The following is a 17394-nucleotide window of genomic DNA, read 5'->3' on the forward strand; positions in this document are numbered from 1 at the left end:
GCTGATCCCTGCATAAGGAAATGTTGACTAAGTGCCTTTAGTTATCTAGTGAAGAATGATCTAATGAGTTAATGCTACCTTGATTATTGATTACCCTGAACCTTGATCTAGATAAAGCTTATTGATTTTTAATCAACCTAACTGGTGTAGTGTCAGTCATTGTGTGCGTTTCCTGCCTCAGTGGATGTGTGTGCTGTATGGTCACTTTACACCTAAGCTTTCGGGTGACTACCTGATCGCGCCAAGCTACCCCCCGGGGAACTGGGACCCCAGTTCCTACAGTCTCAGTGAGAAATTCTTTTTCTTTGGAATTAAAAAGCAGAGGGAATACACTCCTGTGCCTTCTTAGGGTTCGCCTGGCGTTGCAGCGCGAAGCGCTGCCGCCAGCGAGCCTTATTGTCATTGTGTTGCCTCCCCAAGTGGTACAGACCGGTGCACGAGCAGACTCCGGTCTGTGAACGCGCTTCCCAGAAACGGGCGAAGACTGCAGGCGCCGCCACTGGCACGAGCCGCAGGGAATGCCAACATGCACGATCACGGCGTCACGCTCCTGCCCTCCCGCGTCTCTTCTAAGGCTGTTCTGGCTCCAGGCCGACTTGTGTTGTATTCTGATTGGCTAGCAGTGTGACGGCCAGCCAGGTGGGTGGGTCACGCAAGAGACCGAAGGGAAAACAAAGATGGCGTCTTGAAGTGTCGGCGGAGTCTCGGCTATCGGTTGTCTGGAGTCTTAACGTTGTCGAATATGTCCGGAGTGGAAGACGGGGAGGCCGTCATAGGCCAGGGGTCCTCGGGCTCCTCCTCGGCGGGGCTGGGTGAGGCGGCGGGCCCGGCAGGCGGGGCGCAGTAAGAGGCGGGGGGCACTCTGCTGGGGACACAGGTTCTGCACCTGCAGGACGGGGACCCCGATGCGCCCCTCAAGAAGTGACTCAGAATAAGGGCAGTTAAGCATTACAAAAATAAAGACATAAAAGTGTTGAACAATACCTCATTAGGTGCGATAAAATATATATTTTTCCAGGTTAGTAAGCCTTCTGTAACATATTGACAGTGCAGCACTACAGGACTCTGTGTGTGTGCATATATATTTATATACATACACACGACCCCGAATGAGGTCGAAACGCGTCTGGTTTTCTGTGCCAACTAAAACACTTTATGCACTTGAATCCGGAGTGGCTCGTTATTTTCACTGGACCAGTGAAAAGTCCTTTGTCTATCTATCTCTCCTAGGTCCACGCATATGACATTTCCATAGCTATGATCTCAAGTGGTATTTATAGAGCAGAGCTTGTCACTGGCGACGTTATCCAGGCGCTTGCTGCAGGTCTCATTCGAATGGTGGAATAGGTCCTACTTGTTTTACTTTCTGTGCATTGCCAGTGTCTCTAGTCTTGTATGTGTGTGCGTGCATGGGCATTGTTAATGTTTCTTAATCCTTCTGGATGTGATGTCAGTGTTTTACGATTCCCTCATATTGTGTGTCTGTGTGTGTCTGTGTCTCTTACTCAAATATGGCTCCTCGAAAACGGCATCTGTTATCAGCAATGTAACTTCCCCTCGATGTGAAACCGGCCTTGAGGCCTGCAGATTCCTTCCTTCCTCCTCCTCATGTCTTTGTGTGCCTGGTGAATGCGTCAACAAGAAAGAAGCGCTATCACTGTGCACTATCAGCGCCAGGGCTCTGTGTATGTGTAAACCCTCAAGACGCTCCATCACAGCCTGTGCGCTATGTGTAACGCCGTCTTACAATAGAGCTTACAATAGAGCTTCTCTGTGGTACTTGACCCAGATGCTCCCGGTGCTAGATGTTCCACAGACTCCTATGCTGCAGACTAGGGGTCTCCAGTGTTGGTGCACAAGGCTACAGACCTGCCATCTTTTCATGACACCCCGGTGGTACGTAAATATTTTGCGTTTAAATTAACTGTGCATACATGTATCTTGTTTGAATAGCCTGAATATTTGGCATGACTTTGTCCTTGTGGACAAATGTTGGGCACCCCCTATGCTAGAGATTTTCGGAAACTAAAGGGTTACGGTTCCTGTAGGTCCCACTAGTATCCCTTTTTAGGTCTCGCTGCGAAAAGCGCGCGAAAGCGCGCTCTCGCTGAGAGAACTATAGCTGTCGGCAACGAGGGGAGACAAGATCAGGCCACGCGCGCAGCATTTTCTATGGCAGAGTCGGATTCCGACGCGCGCCTTGGGATTGGGTCGCGTGCGTCGGAATCCAACTCTGCCATGCGCCGTAAGTTTCAGTTACATTAGCGCTCGCTGGATTCCTGTTTAGCAAGTGTGTCTCATCGCCGGAGCTGGGAGGTGTGTGGGGGATTTCAGGAGCCACGCCCGTGGTCTGGGAGCTGCGGTGTGAGGAGCGCCACAAACACCCAGAGCTTCACCGGAGACCGCTGGCTGCGCCCCTGGGACTCGGCGGAGGCAAGGGTGAGTGAGTGCGGGGCCGGACCGCGGGGGAAGAGAGGTGGGACAGCGCGGGTGGAAGAGACGGGGCAAGGAACAGGAAGTGAGTGGGATCTGTTGTGGGAAATCGGAGGGAGAAAGGAAGGTAGACCAGTCTCTGATGCCATACTCTGTAGCGTTCCTCGCTCTCTTGTTAGAAATGTTTGTGATGTCTGCTGAGAAGACATCCGCGTTCCCCCAGCAGCTGAGAATGCATGTACGTGTTTTACTTCATTCGTTGTTACAAGGAAGTACCTCTGGTGCCAGGGAAGCCCTGGTAGTGTTTACTTAGTTTTATAAACAGATAGTGCCACGGAAAAATACAATTTCCATAATTCATTGAGTCTGTAACAGATATTGTCTGAATCAAACACACAAATTAAAAGCATTTAAAATAGAATCTTTCACTTCAAAAACATAGGCTTTAACAGTGGTCAGATGTTTTACTGATAACAAAGAGCTCTGTGTAAGACACTTATTTAGAAGGGGACAACAGGCAGTCAACCTCTCACAGATATAGTCCACATTTGTTTATGCTGACGATCACCATATATATATATATATATATATATCATTCAGCCTTGGTCTACAGAGACAGATGGTACTAGGACAATATGTGGGATTACATGACAAGCAGCTCTGTTGCTAAAACCTGTGCCTTGCACCCTCAGACTGTCCATGCGAGAAAGGAAACCAAAATCATCCCTGGCAAAAAAAAAAAAATCAGACCAGTCCCACACTTCAGGAGGTTGCTACTAAAAGGTAACGATAATGGCATGGTTGGGTCATGGCAGTCATTCTTGCTCCGAAAGCAGCCCCTTCACTGCACTCTACCGGGAAACGTCAGAATGGAAGAATAGCCAATCAGGCAGTCCCCATCAGCCAGGGGTTTAGCTACCATTTGTGCAGCCGGTGCAATGCGCTGGGCTGAGAGATGGGAGAGGGCAAACTAGAACAGCCCCTGAGGCCTGACAGGGCACATAACTAACCATGCTGGAGTTCGGAAGGTGGAAGAGCATTGGTGAGCGCCAAGAAACCAACTGGTGTATGTGCGCGGTACCAAATCCCTTTTAACATAACATAACATAACATTGGTGATGTCTTTAAATTCTGTTTTTATGCTGTCACATTTGCTGTATGGTCAAAGACAGAGGTCAAATGTCAGTCTAGTCATCTGAAAAATTGTTGGTTATTATTTAACTTAGAGACTGGTGTTTAATTTTCTCTCTCTTACTGTTAAGTGTGAGATTTTGTGAAGTGATCTATGTGACAGTGTTGCTGGTGAGAAAGGAAAGGCTGTATGATGTTTCTTTCTTCTAACATAAAACAACCTTTAAATACCTATAAATGAACTATACAAATATTTAAAAAATAAACAGTTAGGAATGCACAAGTTAAATGTTTTTTTCTGATGTGTGAGGGGAAGATTTTAATAGAATCAAGGAACTTTACTTGGTGATGTGCAAATGATGAATATTCACTAAAACTCAATTTCCGCACACTGGTAGGTCTGGGCAAATTTAGCAGTCACTTCAATGAAAATTGTGTAGTCTGTTAATGAAAGTGTCTACCACACCATGCTTTAGTAGCAAATGTGTGACAGTGTTCTCCTAAATGCAACATTAGCTACATATCATGGGTCATGTTTGCGCTATATAAAACTTGATAAATAAATAAATACTGCACCCTTCCCTCTCTCCTGCTATATGGGTTTGGCTCATTTGCAACACTTTTTCTTTGAGATTTTTGGATCTGTCAGAATCCTTATGAGTTCAGTGAAGTAAGATTGACAGCAGTTCCACCAGTCTGAAAATTGGCCCAGGACCACTGCCTACTATGGCCACAGGAGTTCTTACTGCAATGGGAGGTTGCTGTTAGCTCTGTCCGATTCTTTTAGCAGCAGGAGCCAGACTCCAAGCAGCAGAAGCTACTAAAGGACCTTTTCCGGGCAATGCAGAGGCATCATTGCTCATACACTGAATGACCAAGCAGTTTGGATGCTCACTTCAGGAAATGCATAGTGCACCACTCAGCCCTGATAGACTTCTGCCAGCAGAGGTCAACAAAGGAGTTATGCTTATGCTGCTGGATGGCTTCTCAAGACAAGACAGTCACAGTAATCACAGTGTTTAGTGTGACGGGTGGACGGCTGATGACAGCAGTTAGTGAAAGAACATAGACTTACTTTGGGAGAGTGCTAGAACTAGGAAAATTAATTATTTGAGCGTAGCTTCATTTCTGGTAATTGCAGTGTCTGGATAGGCCCAGTGAAAGAATTCAGGCCCACTGTCCGAGGGCATGCTCCGGTTCCCTCGGGGGACAATTTTATCTTTACAGAAAGAATTCAGGCCCATAGACATGTGGCGGGACCCACTGAATGGGCAATATGTATTTTTATCAAATAAAAAGAAAGAAGTCGGGCACGCCACCCAAGGGCATGCGATTGGACACACTGGGGGCAATATTTAACAAGCATTTGCAATGCAATAAGTTTCACATTTACACAAGTTTAAGCTATTAGCATTGTAAATGACAATGCCTTTAGTTATGTTTTAAAAAACGAAAACAAAAATAAAAGGCATTGTAATTTGCAATGTCAATAGCTCAAACTCGGGTAAATGCGAGACCTATTGCATTGCAAATGCTAGTTACATCCTTTAACCAGCTTACTGCTGCAAGGGACCCTCGAAGCCTGCAGCTTTCAGCCACGCCTCTGAGAGGAGCAATGTCTGGGCTGTAGATGTGATGATGTTCTCCTTGTGATTACCTCGCCTCTAGTTGTTGTGGAGCACCAAGGAAGAGACCCCTTAGGTGACCTTCCACAGCCTGCTTAAGTTTGACAGTACATCTGCTCATAGTCATATTGGTTAAGTATCCGGCCCTTCAATCAATTAATCATGTAGCATTTATACAGCACACAGCTGCTTCATAAGAAGCGTCTTGGCGCTATCTGCAAGACAGACTGATGTACCAGTAGAAGAATTGTTTGATCTAGGCCTTATCAGAAAGGTTTTTAATTATTTTTAGGTCGAGCCTGGGCCGCGCATGTGCTGCTCTGCGGCATGCTGTATTCAGTATGGACTATAAGCCACACCCACTCTCCGCCCATATTTGTCATTGGCTTATCATTGTCCTTCGTAAGTGCTGGCTTCTGATTCGTTAATAGGCTTGTCAGGCCCCTTTTAGTACCGCCTTGTCTTCATTTGTAACGGCCTATGAGGACTGGCCCTTTTACTTCGGTTGTTACATAGTAGTCTTATTAACTCTGTAAGCACTATTTTTTTTTAATTGTTTCTCCTACTGCAGGCACGACATGTTTTCTTGCAACATTCAGCGTGCTATGCTCGCTTTCACTGGGTGCTTTTACAAAAAAGCATTTGTTTTTCAACTTGACAAACACAGTTTTTTTGGGTAAAAGCACCCCATACCACGTTTTCACCTGAATAGCAGCCACTGACTTTTTCTTTAGATTCAGCTCTTCTAAAGAAAAGGGTGTTGCCTCTATTAACGCGAAAGCGCAGCATGGGGCACTTGTAAACAGCAAGCATTTGCAGTCCAATAGGCCTCGCATTTTAGAAACTTTGCCCTATTGGTATTGTAAATGACAATGCCTTTTATTATTGCAGGTTTTTAAACACAAAATGTATCGTGATTTACAATGCCAGTAGCTCAAAATCTCGCTATTGCGAGACCTATTGCATTGCAAATGCTTGTTGATGAAGAGGAACTGTTTCTATATCCCCTTTGAGAAGAAGGGCTTGGACCTCTTTCCAATAAGCGTTAGGTGATCTTGTGATAACCTGTGATTGCGAGGTGGGATGTTCATGGTGTGGTAATGAGCACCACACAGTCGCCATGTTGGATAATGGCCATGGGTCTGTTGGAGTGGTTGACCAGACCCGGTGAAAGGACTGTAGTCTTCCTTCGACAGGTGTTGTGTGCTCAGGGGGAAGGATGGGGCAGTCACTGCTTGGGAGTGGAGGCTGCACCACGTGTGGAAGCATCTCTGCCTCTTCCTTTGTTATTACCCCCGAAGGAACCTCTGTGAAACCCTTTAGTGTGAGTGGATTGGCTCTGCTTCTGCTGGGGAGTGGAGGCGTCTGTGGTGATGGGTTTGTATTGACGCTTGTGGCCGGAGGGCGAAAAGAGCCAGGCAGTGTAGATGTTTATAAGGCTCCCATAGCCTTCGCCGTATCTGTATTTTTTTTTCGTTTGGTCTTAAGTGGAGTCCACTTGAGGGCCAAATAGATTATGTTTGTCAAAAGGCATGTTCAAGACTGCCTGTTGAACCACGGGTTTACAGCCTGAGCACCTGAGCCAGGCATGTCTCCTGAGCAGTATGCTAGGATTGATTCCCCTAGCGGCCGCGGCTGCTGCATCTAAAGCACATCTGATGGAGTTGTTAGTGATGGCCTGACCGTCGGAATCAATTTGTTGACCCCTTTTGTTGTGATCTTCTGGGAGATGCTTCAGCAGTTCTTCTATTTCATCCCAGGGGGCCCTATCGTAACGTGCGAGTAGGGCTTGGGAATTGGCAATGCGCCAATGATTAGCTGCTTGATCTGCAACTCGTTTTCCATCAGCATCAATACGTTTGCTAACGTTCCGGCGGCATCCATACGTTTTCTCTTTCCATCAGCATTAATACTTTTGCTCTTTCCATCAGCATTAATACGTTTGCTAACGTTCCGGCGGCATCAATACGTTTGTTCTCCTTTTCAGGAGGTGGCGTATCCCCAGTTGCCAGACTATTGGCTCGTTTACGAGCTGCGGTAAAAACAATAAAGTCTGGTGGCACCTGACTACGTATAAAAAAAAGGGGGTCTGAGGGAGCCGCTTTATACTTTTTACCTACCCGTGGGGTTATCACTCAGGCACGTACTGGTTCTTTAAATAAGTCATCCGTGTGACGCAACATGCCAGGGAGCATGGGCAGGAACTGTGTGTCCTTATGAGTGGATGACAGTGCATCAAAGAGGAAGTATTGTTCTAAAGACTCCCTATGAAGCTGAACTCCATGATATGTAGCTGCCCTAGCAATCACTTGCTGGTAGGTACTACCCTCTTCTGGAGGGGAAAGGCCGAGATGGGTAAAGATCTGTGTTATTGGGAGTTATGGGGTCTGTATCATAAGCGTCCCAAGGATCAGGGTCCTCTAATGGTTCTCCTAAACCCCCTCTGGGTGAACCTGGAGGTGTATTGTCTAGTGGGTCTTGGAGTGGAGACGAAGGAGGGGATGGTGGAGCTGGTGATGCTGGAGGAGATGGAGGTGGTGGTGGTGGTGGAGGATTATGTGCAGGGCTGGTAAATTTGTCCTTTGTCCTCTTTTGGGAGGTACATGAATGGCCAATTCATCCTGAAATATTAACTGTCTCCTTGTTGGAGAATGCCCCTTATTCCTCCTTGCTCGCAGACTCTTCCTGGGCGTCCTCCTCACCGAAGATGTCGGGACTATGGCCCCCGCTGCAGCGACTTACCAGTCGAGGCTCTCTTCTATCGCAAAGTTGCTTTTTCGATTAGAATGACTTGAGGCGTCGCTTGTGTTACACATTCACTAGAGACAGTCTGGCACTTGCGCCGTGCTTGTTTTACACATTCACTAGAGACAGTCTGGCACTTGCGCCGGGCTTGTGTTACACTTTCACTAGAGACAGTCTGGCACTTGCGCCGGGGTTGGGTTACACATTCACTAGAGACAGTCTGGCACTTGCGGCGGGCTTGTTTTACACATTCACTAGAGACAGTCTGGCACTTGCGCCGGGCTTGTGTTACACATTCACTAGAGACAGTCTGGCACTTGTGCCGGGCTTGTGTTACACATTCACTAGAGACAGTCTGGCACTTGCGCCGGGCTTGTGTTACACATTCACTAGAGACAGTCTGGCACTTGCGCCGGGCTTGTGTTACACATTCACTAGAGACAGTCTGGCACTTGCGCCAGGCTTGTTTTACACATTCACTAGAGACAGTCTGGCACTTGCGCCGGGCTTGTGTTACACATTCACTAGAGACAGTCTGGCACTTGCGCCGGGCTTGTTTTACACATTCACTAGAGACAGTCTGGCACTTGCGCCGGACTTGTTTTACACATTCACTAGAGACAGTCTGGCACTTGCACAGGGCTTGTGTTATACATTCACTAGAGACAGTCTGGCACTTGCGCCGGGCTTGTGTTACGCATTCACTAGAGACAGTCTGGCACTTGCGCCGGGCTTGTTTTACACATTCAGTAGAGACAGTCTGGCACTTGCGCCGGGCTCGTGTTACACATTCACTAGAGTCAGTCTGGCACTTGCGCCAGGCTCGTGTTACACATTCACTAGAAACAGTCTGGCACTTGCGCCAGGCTCGTGTTACACATTCACTAGAGACAGTCTGGCACTTGCGCTGGGCTTGTGTTACACATTCACTAGAGACAGTCTGGCACTTGCGCCGGGGTCGGGTTACACATTCACTAGAGACAGTCTGGCACTTGCGCCGGGCTTGTGTTACACATTCACTAGAGACAGTCTGGCACTTGTGCCGTGCTTGTGTTACACATTCACTAGAGACAGTCTGGCACTTGCGCCGGGGTTGTGTTACACATTCACTAGAGACAGTCTGACACTTGCGCTGGGCTCGTGTTACACATTCACTAGAGTCAGTCTGGCACTTGCGCCGGGCTTGTGTTACACATTCACTAGAGACAGTCTGACACTTGCGCTGGGCTCGTGTTACACATTCACTAGAGTCAGTCTGGCACTTGCGCCGGGCTTGTGTTACACATTCACTAAAGACAGTCTGGCACTTGCGCCGGGCTTGTGTAACACATTCACTAGAGACAGTCTGGCACTTGCGCCGGGCTTGTGTTACACATTCACTAGAGACAGTATGGCACTTGCGCCGGGCTTATGTAACACATTCACTAGAGACGGTCTGGCACTTGCGCCGGGCTTGTGTTACACATTCACTAGAGACGGTCTGGCACTTGCGCCGGGCTTGTGTTACACATTCACTAGAGACAGTCTGGCACTTGCGCCGGGCTTGTGTAACACATTCACTAGAGGCGGTCTGGCACTTGCGCCGGGCTTGTGTTACACATTCACTAGAGACGGTCTGGCACTTGCGCCGGGCTTGTGTTACACATTCACTAGAGACAGTATGGCACTTGCACCGGGCTTGTGTTACACATTCACTAGAGTCAGTCTGGCACTTGCGCCGGGCTTGTGTTACACATTCACTAGAGTCAGTCTGGCACTTGTGCCGTGCTTGTGTTACACATTCACTAGAGACAGTCTGGCACTTGAGCGGGGCTTGTGTTACACATTCACTAGAGACAGTCTGGCACTTGCGCCGGGCTTGTGTTACACATTCACTAGAGACAGTCTGGCACTTGCGCCGGGCTTGTGTAACACATTCACTAGAGACGGTCTGGCACTTGCGCCGGGCTTGTGTTACACATTCACTAGAGACGGTCTGGCACTTGCGCCGGGCTTGTGTTACACATTCACTAGAGACAGTATGGCACTTGCACCGGGCTTGTGTTACACATTCACTAGAGTCAGTCTGGCACTTGCGCCGGGCTTGTGTTACACATTCACTAGAGTCAGTCTGGCACTTGTGCCGTGCTTGTGTTACACATTCACTAGAGACAGTCTGGCACTTGAGCGGGGCTTGTGTTACACATTCACTAGAGACAGTCTGGCACTTGCGCCGGGCTTGTGTTACGCATTCACTAGAGACAGTCTGGCACTTGCGCCGGTCTTGTGTTACACATTCACTAGAGACAGTCTGGCACTTGCGCCGGGCTTGTGTTACACATTCACTAGAGACAGTCTGGCACTTGCGCCGGGCTTGTGTTGCACATTCACTAGAGACAGTCTGGCACTTGCGCCGGTCTTGTGTAGCACATTCACTAGAGACAGTCTGGCACTTGCGCCGGGCTTGTGTTACACATTCACTAGAGACAGTCTGGCACTTGCGCCGGGCTTGTGTAGCACATTCACTAGAGACAGTCTGGCACTTGCGCCGGGCTTGTGTTACACATTCACTAGAGACAGTCTGGCACTTGCGCCGGGTTTGTGTTACTTGCTGCGACTTACAATCCAACTCAAATCTGGATTCGCGTTGGATAGTTTCCCAAAGTTTTACAACGCCGCGCTTATGTGCTGCTTTGCTTTATTTTGCTTCCATGGTTGGTACATGAGTGTTCCGATGCAACACCCATGTGTTTTGATGCGAATCGCAATCTACAAACATTCGTAGACAAGGATGTGCGCCAAAATCTTACTCCTCCTCCAGGTAGGTGCAATGAGGAGAAATGATATAATTTTTCCCTGTTTTTATGACTTTGCCTGCATGCATGCGTCATTGCACAACATTTATACAAAGCAGAAGATGTGTTAAAGGAAAGTTTTTGTACTGGAAGGATGAATAAAAAGTATTGGTTACAGAACCCTCACACCCTTGCACTATGGTGCAAGGATGTGTGATTGGGGCATGGCAGCCTAAATTGGGCAAGCGCAGGTAGAGAGGAAAACAGTGCCGTATGTTAGTAGAAACGGAGCTGTCTGCTCTCTCTCCTTCACGCAACGCAGAGCAGAAAAGAAAATGCTACTTACCAGCATGCATCTGTTCTTGGCATGTAGAGCTGTAGATTCGTATATTTGTGCATAGATCGCCATCTGGTGTTGGGCTCGGATGTTTGAACTTTGTTTTTGTCTAGGAAGAAGTCTTTGTAGTCACGAGGTTGGTGACGATAGTGCGCATGGGCATCGACACCATCAACAGATTGTTTTTGCCATTAAGGGTTACGATGGAGTTAGTAAGAAATAGAAAGAGATGTCCATGTGTAATGTATCTAAGTAAGATCGTACTGGAACAGATAGAGGTATCCGGGGAGGCGGGTGGGTGCATACGAAGGAGTAGTTACTTACCTGTAACTCCAGCTCTGTAGTAGGGGTATCTCTGTTATAGTCATAATCTAGTGAATAGTCCCGCCCATGTGCGTGGACCCCGGAGCAATCAAAAATAATCTCTTAAGCTGTCTTCTTTGCAGTCCTGCATAGACACTTGAGAGAATTTAAAGACAGATAATGCAGCCTATAATCACAAGGCTACACTGGCCAATACTTCAACTTAAAGTGAAAGGATAGCCAAATAAAATCAAATTTTACACATATTGACAAGTTTCACCCATAGAGAAACTTCCCTTCACCAAAAATCCTTGAAATGATAGAGAGGAAGGGTTGGACAGACAAGCCCCCATAGGCTGCCATTATGTGTCTGGAAAAGGGATATCGTGCCTTTAAGGAACTCTCCAGAGACCCTCGGTATCCCAGGATGCACAGCCAAAGTCCTTTTACTTTCAATTCTTTTTGAAGGTGTATAAAGCAAGGCCTGTAGCATACAGTACATCATCATTTTCTCCACCGGGGAGGAGGGCTGGCGCTTATGACTATAACAGAGATACCCCTACTACAGAACTGCAGTTACAGGTAAGAAACTACTCCTTCTGTAGTAGGGGATCTCTGTGTATAGTCATAATCTAGTGAATAGAATGGCAAGACCATCCCAACAACCAATCCGACGGTGGAGGAAAAAGACAACACCACTACTGTGCAAACAGATTTCTCAACGAAGCCTGCCCAACCTGAGCATCTGCCCTGGCATCAGAGTCCAGACAGTAATGCTTATCAAAGGTATGGACCGACTTTCAAGTGGCAGCCCTGCAGATGTCTGCAATGGGAACATTACGTAGCAAAGCCGTCGTGGCAGCTTTGCCCCTGGTGGAATGAGCCTAGGGTTTACCCCCTAAGGTCTTGTTACCTTTCTGATAACATAAATGTATACAGGACACAATCCACCTCGAGATGGACTGTTTTGAGGTAGCAAGACCAGTCCTGACCGACCCATAATTGACAAACAATTAGTCTGACCTACGAATGTCCTTGGTCTTATCCAAGTAAAATTTCAACACCCTTCTGACATCCAGGGAATGCAGACACCTTTCCGCTGGAGAGGAAGGATTCTGGAAAAACGTAGGTAAAGTTATAGTCTGATTGACATGGAAATCAGAAATCACCTTAGGAAGGAACTTAGGGTGAATACGCATAACAACCTTAGCAGCATGAAATACAGTATATGGTTCTAGGCAACACAACGCCTGAATTTCACTCATCCTGCGGGCCGATGTAATGGCCACGAGGAACGCCGCCTTCCACGACAGGTGCTGCAGTGAAGCCTTGTGAATAGGTTCAAAAGGCTCCTTCATCAATCTGGACAGCACCACATTCAATTCCCATGAAGGAGAAGGAAGCCGGACAGGAGGGAACACTTTCTTCAATCCTTCCAAAAAATCTTTAATCACAGGGATCTGGAAGAAGGATATCTGTGAAGGGCATTTCCTATACGCAGTTAATGCTGCGAGGTGAACCTTAATCGAATGAAAATTAAGGCCAGACTGAGCCAAATGCAAAAGGTATGGAAGAATGACATCTTCCTTGCAGGTCGTCGGATCATAGTTCTTGGAAGTGCACCAGATGCAGAACCTCTTCCACTTGTAGGCATAGGAAGTCGTAGAGGAAGGTCTCTTAGCCTCCTTGAGTATATTCATGCAATCATTAGGGAGATTCAGGTGTCCATATTGCACTATCTCAGGAGCCAAGCTGCCAAACTCAACGATGAGAGGTTGGGGTGCACCATCTGCCCCCCGAACTTCGTGAGAAGAGTGGGGTAATGAAAGGCTAAAGGGGATGACTGTTTCAGAAAACACATTTCTTAGAAAACTAATAGGTTTACCTCAAAGCACCCCATTGATTCCGCTGCTTTATGACCTAGGCATATTACCTATAGATTTAATTGCATCTCTGCGCCCAATATTATATTGGCGGCGAATCTGGACTACACCGGAACTGGAAACATATACCAGAGGGCTGATGGATGTGATCAATAGTGACGGTTCCCGGAGAGTCAAATGGTTGGGACACATTCAAAATCTTTTGACTGAGCTAGGACTAGGCGAATTGTGGAAGGATCCATTGCACGCCAGTTTCCCACCGAAGAAGATGCTAAAGACTTTGTACTGGAACTTGGTGGCTACAAAGATCTTTGGCACTACTCCTTCACAATCTCTTGTTGGCCTATTCTTAGAAATCAAAGATTGTCCCAAACTTGAGGAATTCTGGGACGTCATCACGAAGCCCCTTGACCGCAAACTCTACTTTCAGCTAAGAGTGGGAAGTCTGCCCATAAGGGCATTCTCAAATAAATGGTCCAGTGGGGGCAAGGTGGCTTGTCCAGCTTGCTCAGACGTTACCAAAACTGTTGCCCACCTTTTGTTTGAGTGCCCAATGTATGCAGCGCCGAGACGGAAGTGGCTAAAACCGATGTGCAGGACATTGGGAACAAGGAAAGGAATGTTTGCAGTCAGACTTATCCGGACTAGCCCTAATATGTCTGTGTACATAGCCGTGGCGAAATTCCTAGGATGGGCATGGACGATCAGAGCCCGACTCTTGAAAGAATAATACATTATTCGAAGTCGGAGGCTAAGTACCCCTGTTGAGAGTAATATTTTGCACATTTGTATTGTTTTTGTAATGATTTTAGCTATTTATTCATGAAATTTATATCCTGATTTTATAATGGTTTTAATATTGAAGGTTTATACATGTACTCATATATATTGAGCTTGCTTTTATGACAATTGTCGAATAAAGCTTACTTGACTATGACTATGATCCAGAAAACACAGCAGCCGCAGGTGGGGTAGGAGAGACCGGTGAAGCAGGTCCGTGAACCACCACTGTTGTGGCCACTCCGGAGCAATGAGGATCATCCGTGCTCTGGACTGAGACAGCTTGATGAGTACCGCCGGAATCAGGGGAATGGGTGGAAAAGCGTACAGAAAGCTGTTCGACCAGTTGATCCATAGCGCGTTCCCCAGAGTCCCTGGTTGGTAATACCTGGAGGTGAAGTCTCTGCATTTTCTGTTTTCGGCGGTGGCAAACAGATCTACCTCCGGAGTGCCCCACCTGTCGAAGATGTTTCCTAGCACTTCGTCATTTAGAAACCACTCGTGGTTTTCTTGCACCAGCCTGCTGAGTGCGTTCACCTGAGCATTCTGCACACCTGGCAGATGGGTAGCCTTTATCGTCAGTCCTCTGGCTAGCAGCCAGTGCCAGATCGCCTGCACTTCTTGTGACAGTATGCGCGATCTCGAGCCCCCCAGCTTGTTGAGGTAATACATTGTGGTCGTATTGTCCATCTGTACAAGCAAGGAGTTGGTCTGGAAGGACGGATGAAAGGCTTTCAGTGCCAAGTGAACAGCTCTGAGTTCCAGGAAATTGATGTGATACGTGAATTCCGTCGGGGACCACGTTCCCTGGATCTGTAGATGGTCTGAATGCGCTCCCCAGCCGTGGAGAGACGCATCCGTGACGATAGTCTGAATGGGAATGTCCTTGTGGAATGGAACCCCTTTGAGGAGATTCTCTGCCGAGCACCACCATCTCAGGGACTGTTGAGCGTGAAGGGACAGCCGGATCCTGTCATCCCAGCTCTCCCGCTTCTGGTCCCACTGATCCTCCAGACATTCCTGCAGTGGCCTCATGTGGAGACGTGCATGTGGCGTGAGGAAGATGCAAGAGGCCATCGACCCCAGTAGAGAAGACACCGTCCTCACTGTCGTAGATGGAACAGCTATGAGAGCCTGAGCCTTCCGAAGGATCGATAAGCGTCGCTCCTCCGAAGGAGACACGCTTGCTGAAAGAGTATCGATGAAGGCTCCCGAGTACTGTAGGCACTGGACAGGAGTCGGAACAGACTTGGACATGTTTATGTGCAACCCCAGTTGGTTCAACAGAACGGCCGTCCTGTTGAAGTGCAGTTGCGCTTCCTGGAAGGTGGAGGCTTTGATCAACCAGTCGTCCAGGTACGAGTAGTCAAACACCTTGTTCTTTCTCAGGTGAGCCGCCACCACTGCCATGCACTTTGAAAAAGTCCTGGGTGCAGACTTCAGTCCAAACGGTAATACAGTGTACTGATAGTGATTGGTGCCGACTAGAAAGCGCAGGAACTTCCGGTGTTTCCGTGCAATGGGCACATGGAAGTACGCATCTTGTAGATCTATTGCGCCAAGCCAGTGTCCTCTTTGTAGCTGAAGATAAATCTGGTGCAAAGACAGCATGCAACATTTCTCCCTGCGAATCCATTTGTTTGCCTGTTGCAAATTCAGAATGGGCCTGAACTCGTTCTTGTCCTTCTTGCGCACCAGGAAGAACCTTGAGTAAAGACCCTTTCCCCCTTGAGACAGAGAGACGTCTTCTATCGCCCTTTTTCTGAACAGGGTATCGGCCTCCGCTTGGAGCTCGCGCAGCTGGAACTGCGAGCGAACCGGTGGAATCGCTGGAGGCGGGCTGACAAAACAAAGACTGTATCCATTGCAACCAATATTCAGCACCCACTTGTCCTGAGTAATTTTTCTCCACTCTGCCAGGTAATTTTGCATGCTTCCCCCCACCAGAGCGGATAACGGACGAGGGGGAAGTAGCACCTCAGGGCTTAGACCCAGCCGGGCCCTTGTTCGCCGAGGAGGACTGCTGGCCTCCTCTTCCCCTCTGACGCTTCTGGAAAGGCTGCCGTTGGTACTGCTGCTGCTGTTGTTGCTCCTGGCCAGCCTGACGATCTTGTCCTCGCTTCTGGAACCCATATCTCCTCTGGAACGGGCGGAAGGACTTCCGTTGTTCCTTTGGTTTCTCCAAACCAACGACCTTCAATGTCTCCACTCCCGCCTTGATGTGGGCCATCTCCTCATCCGCATGAGTCCCGAAGAGCGTCGATCCAGACAACGTCAAATTTGCGACTCTCTGCTGCGCCTCCGGTTTGAGAGAGGTAAGGCGCAAACAGGAATGGCTTCCTAAATTAATGCCATGGCAATAACCATGAGCCGCCAGGAGGGAGGCGTCCGCCGCAGAGCTGATGACTTGATTGGAGACCATCATGCCCTCGTTCAATATCTCCTGGAAGTCTTCCCTCCTATCCCTCAGGAGGAGCTCGAGAAACTGTTGCAGAGACTCCCACAATGCGCGGACAAAGCGCCCCAAGAGCGCCGAGGCACTCGCCGCTTTCATTGATGTGGCAGCCGTACCGCAAACCTTCAGTCCGGCTGAATCCATCTGACGGCTCTCCTTGTCTGGAGGCACCGTAGAAGACGGGGCAGTAGCATGCTGTTTCTTAGCTGCTGTCACAATGACAGAATCCGGTACAGGATCTGACCTCAAAAACGCCGGATCAGAATCCGGGGGCCTGTACTTCTTTTGCAGCCGAGATGGAGCCGACTTCACCGAAGCCGGGGTCAGAAACAGCTCCATGGCCGGTTCCACCAGTCCTGGCACCAAGGGCAACAATGGGCGAGAGAGATGCCTTTTGTGCAAAGTCTCAAAGATCACAGAGGTAGATGGTGTGGGTACCGTCAATGTGATCCCTAACTTTGCTGCCCCCCTCAGCAGCACCTCCTGAAATGTCACAATGTCGTCCACAGGTGACACTCTCGTCGGAGGGGAATCCGATAATGTTGTAGAATACTTCCGGTCACTCGAGGAGCCCGTGTAACGGGACCGCGACCTGTCCCTCTGATGGCGGTGACGGGACCTTGTGGAGGAGCGGTGTCTACTGCGAGTGCGATCCCTTCCTCTAGACCTTGATCTAGATCTCCTGGGCCTCGCTGGAGCCGCCGGTCTTAGAGGAGGCGGAAGCAGAGGAATCGGAGCCGGAACTTTAGGCCGAGGTTGTGGAGGTGGCGGAAGAGGAGGCAGGGGCAGTGTAGGAGGCGGTGGAAGAGGCGGAGGAGGAATCGTTGCTGGAGGAGGAAGCTGCGGAGGAGGCATCCTTGGAGGCAGCGGTGGAGGTGTAGGCGTCCTGGGCCTAGAAGGTGAGTAGGTTCGTGAATATTTCGAATCC

At 48.6% G+C, this 17394-nt stretch overlaps 1 protein-coding gene across 1 annotated transcript in view; it reads right to left on the reverse strand.

Annotated features, from left to right (window-relative positions):
- The window catches only part of LOC144761174 (peptidyl-tRNA hydrolase-like), a 34879-nt gene extending 18074 nt beyond the window's left edge, over positions 1-16805 (reverse strand). Inside the window, exon 1 of the mRNA XM_078646682.1 lies at positions 16583-16805. Within this exon, the coding sequence (XP_078502808.1) occupies positions 16583-16805 (223 nt within the window). The remainder of the gene's footprint in view (positions 1-16582) is intronic.
- Between the last annotated feature and the right edge of the window lie 589 nt (positions 16806-17394).

Source organism: Lissotriton helveticus, chromosome 5_2 (assembly GCF_964261635.1).
Source record: "Lissotriton helveticus chromosome 5_2, aLisHel1.1, whole genome shotgun sequence".
NCBI classification, from domain to species: Eukaryota; Metazoa; Chordata; class Amphibia; order Caudata; family Salamandridae; genus Lissotriton; species Lissotriton helveticus.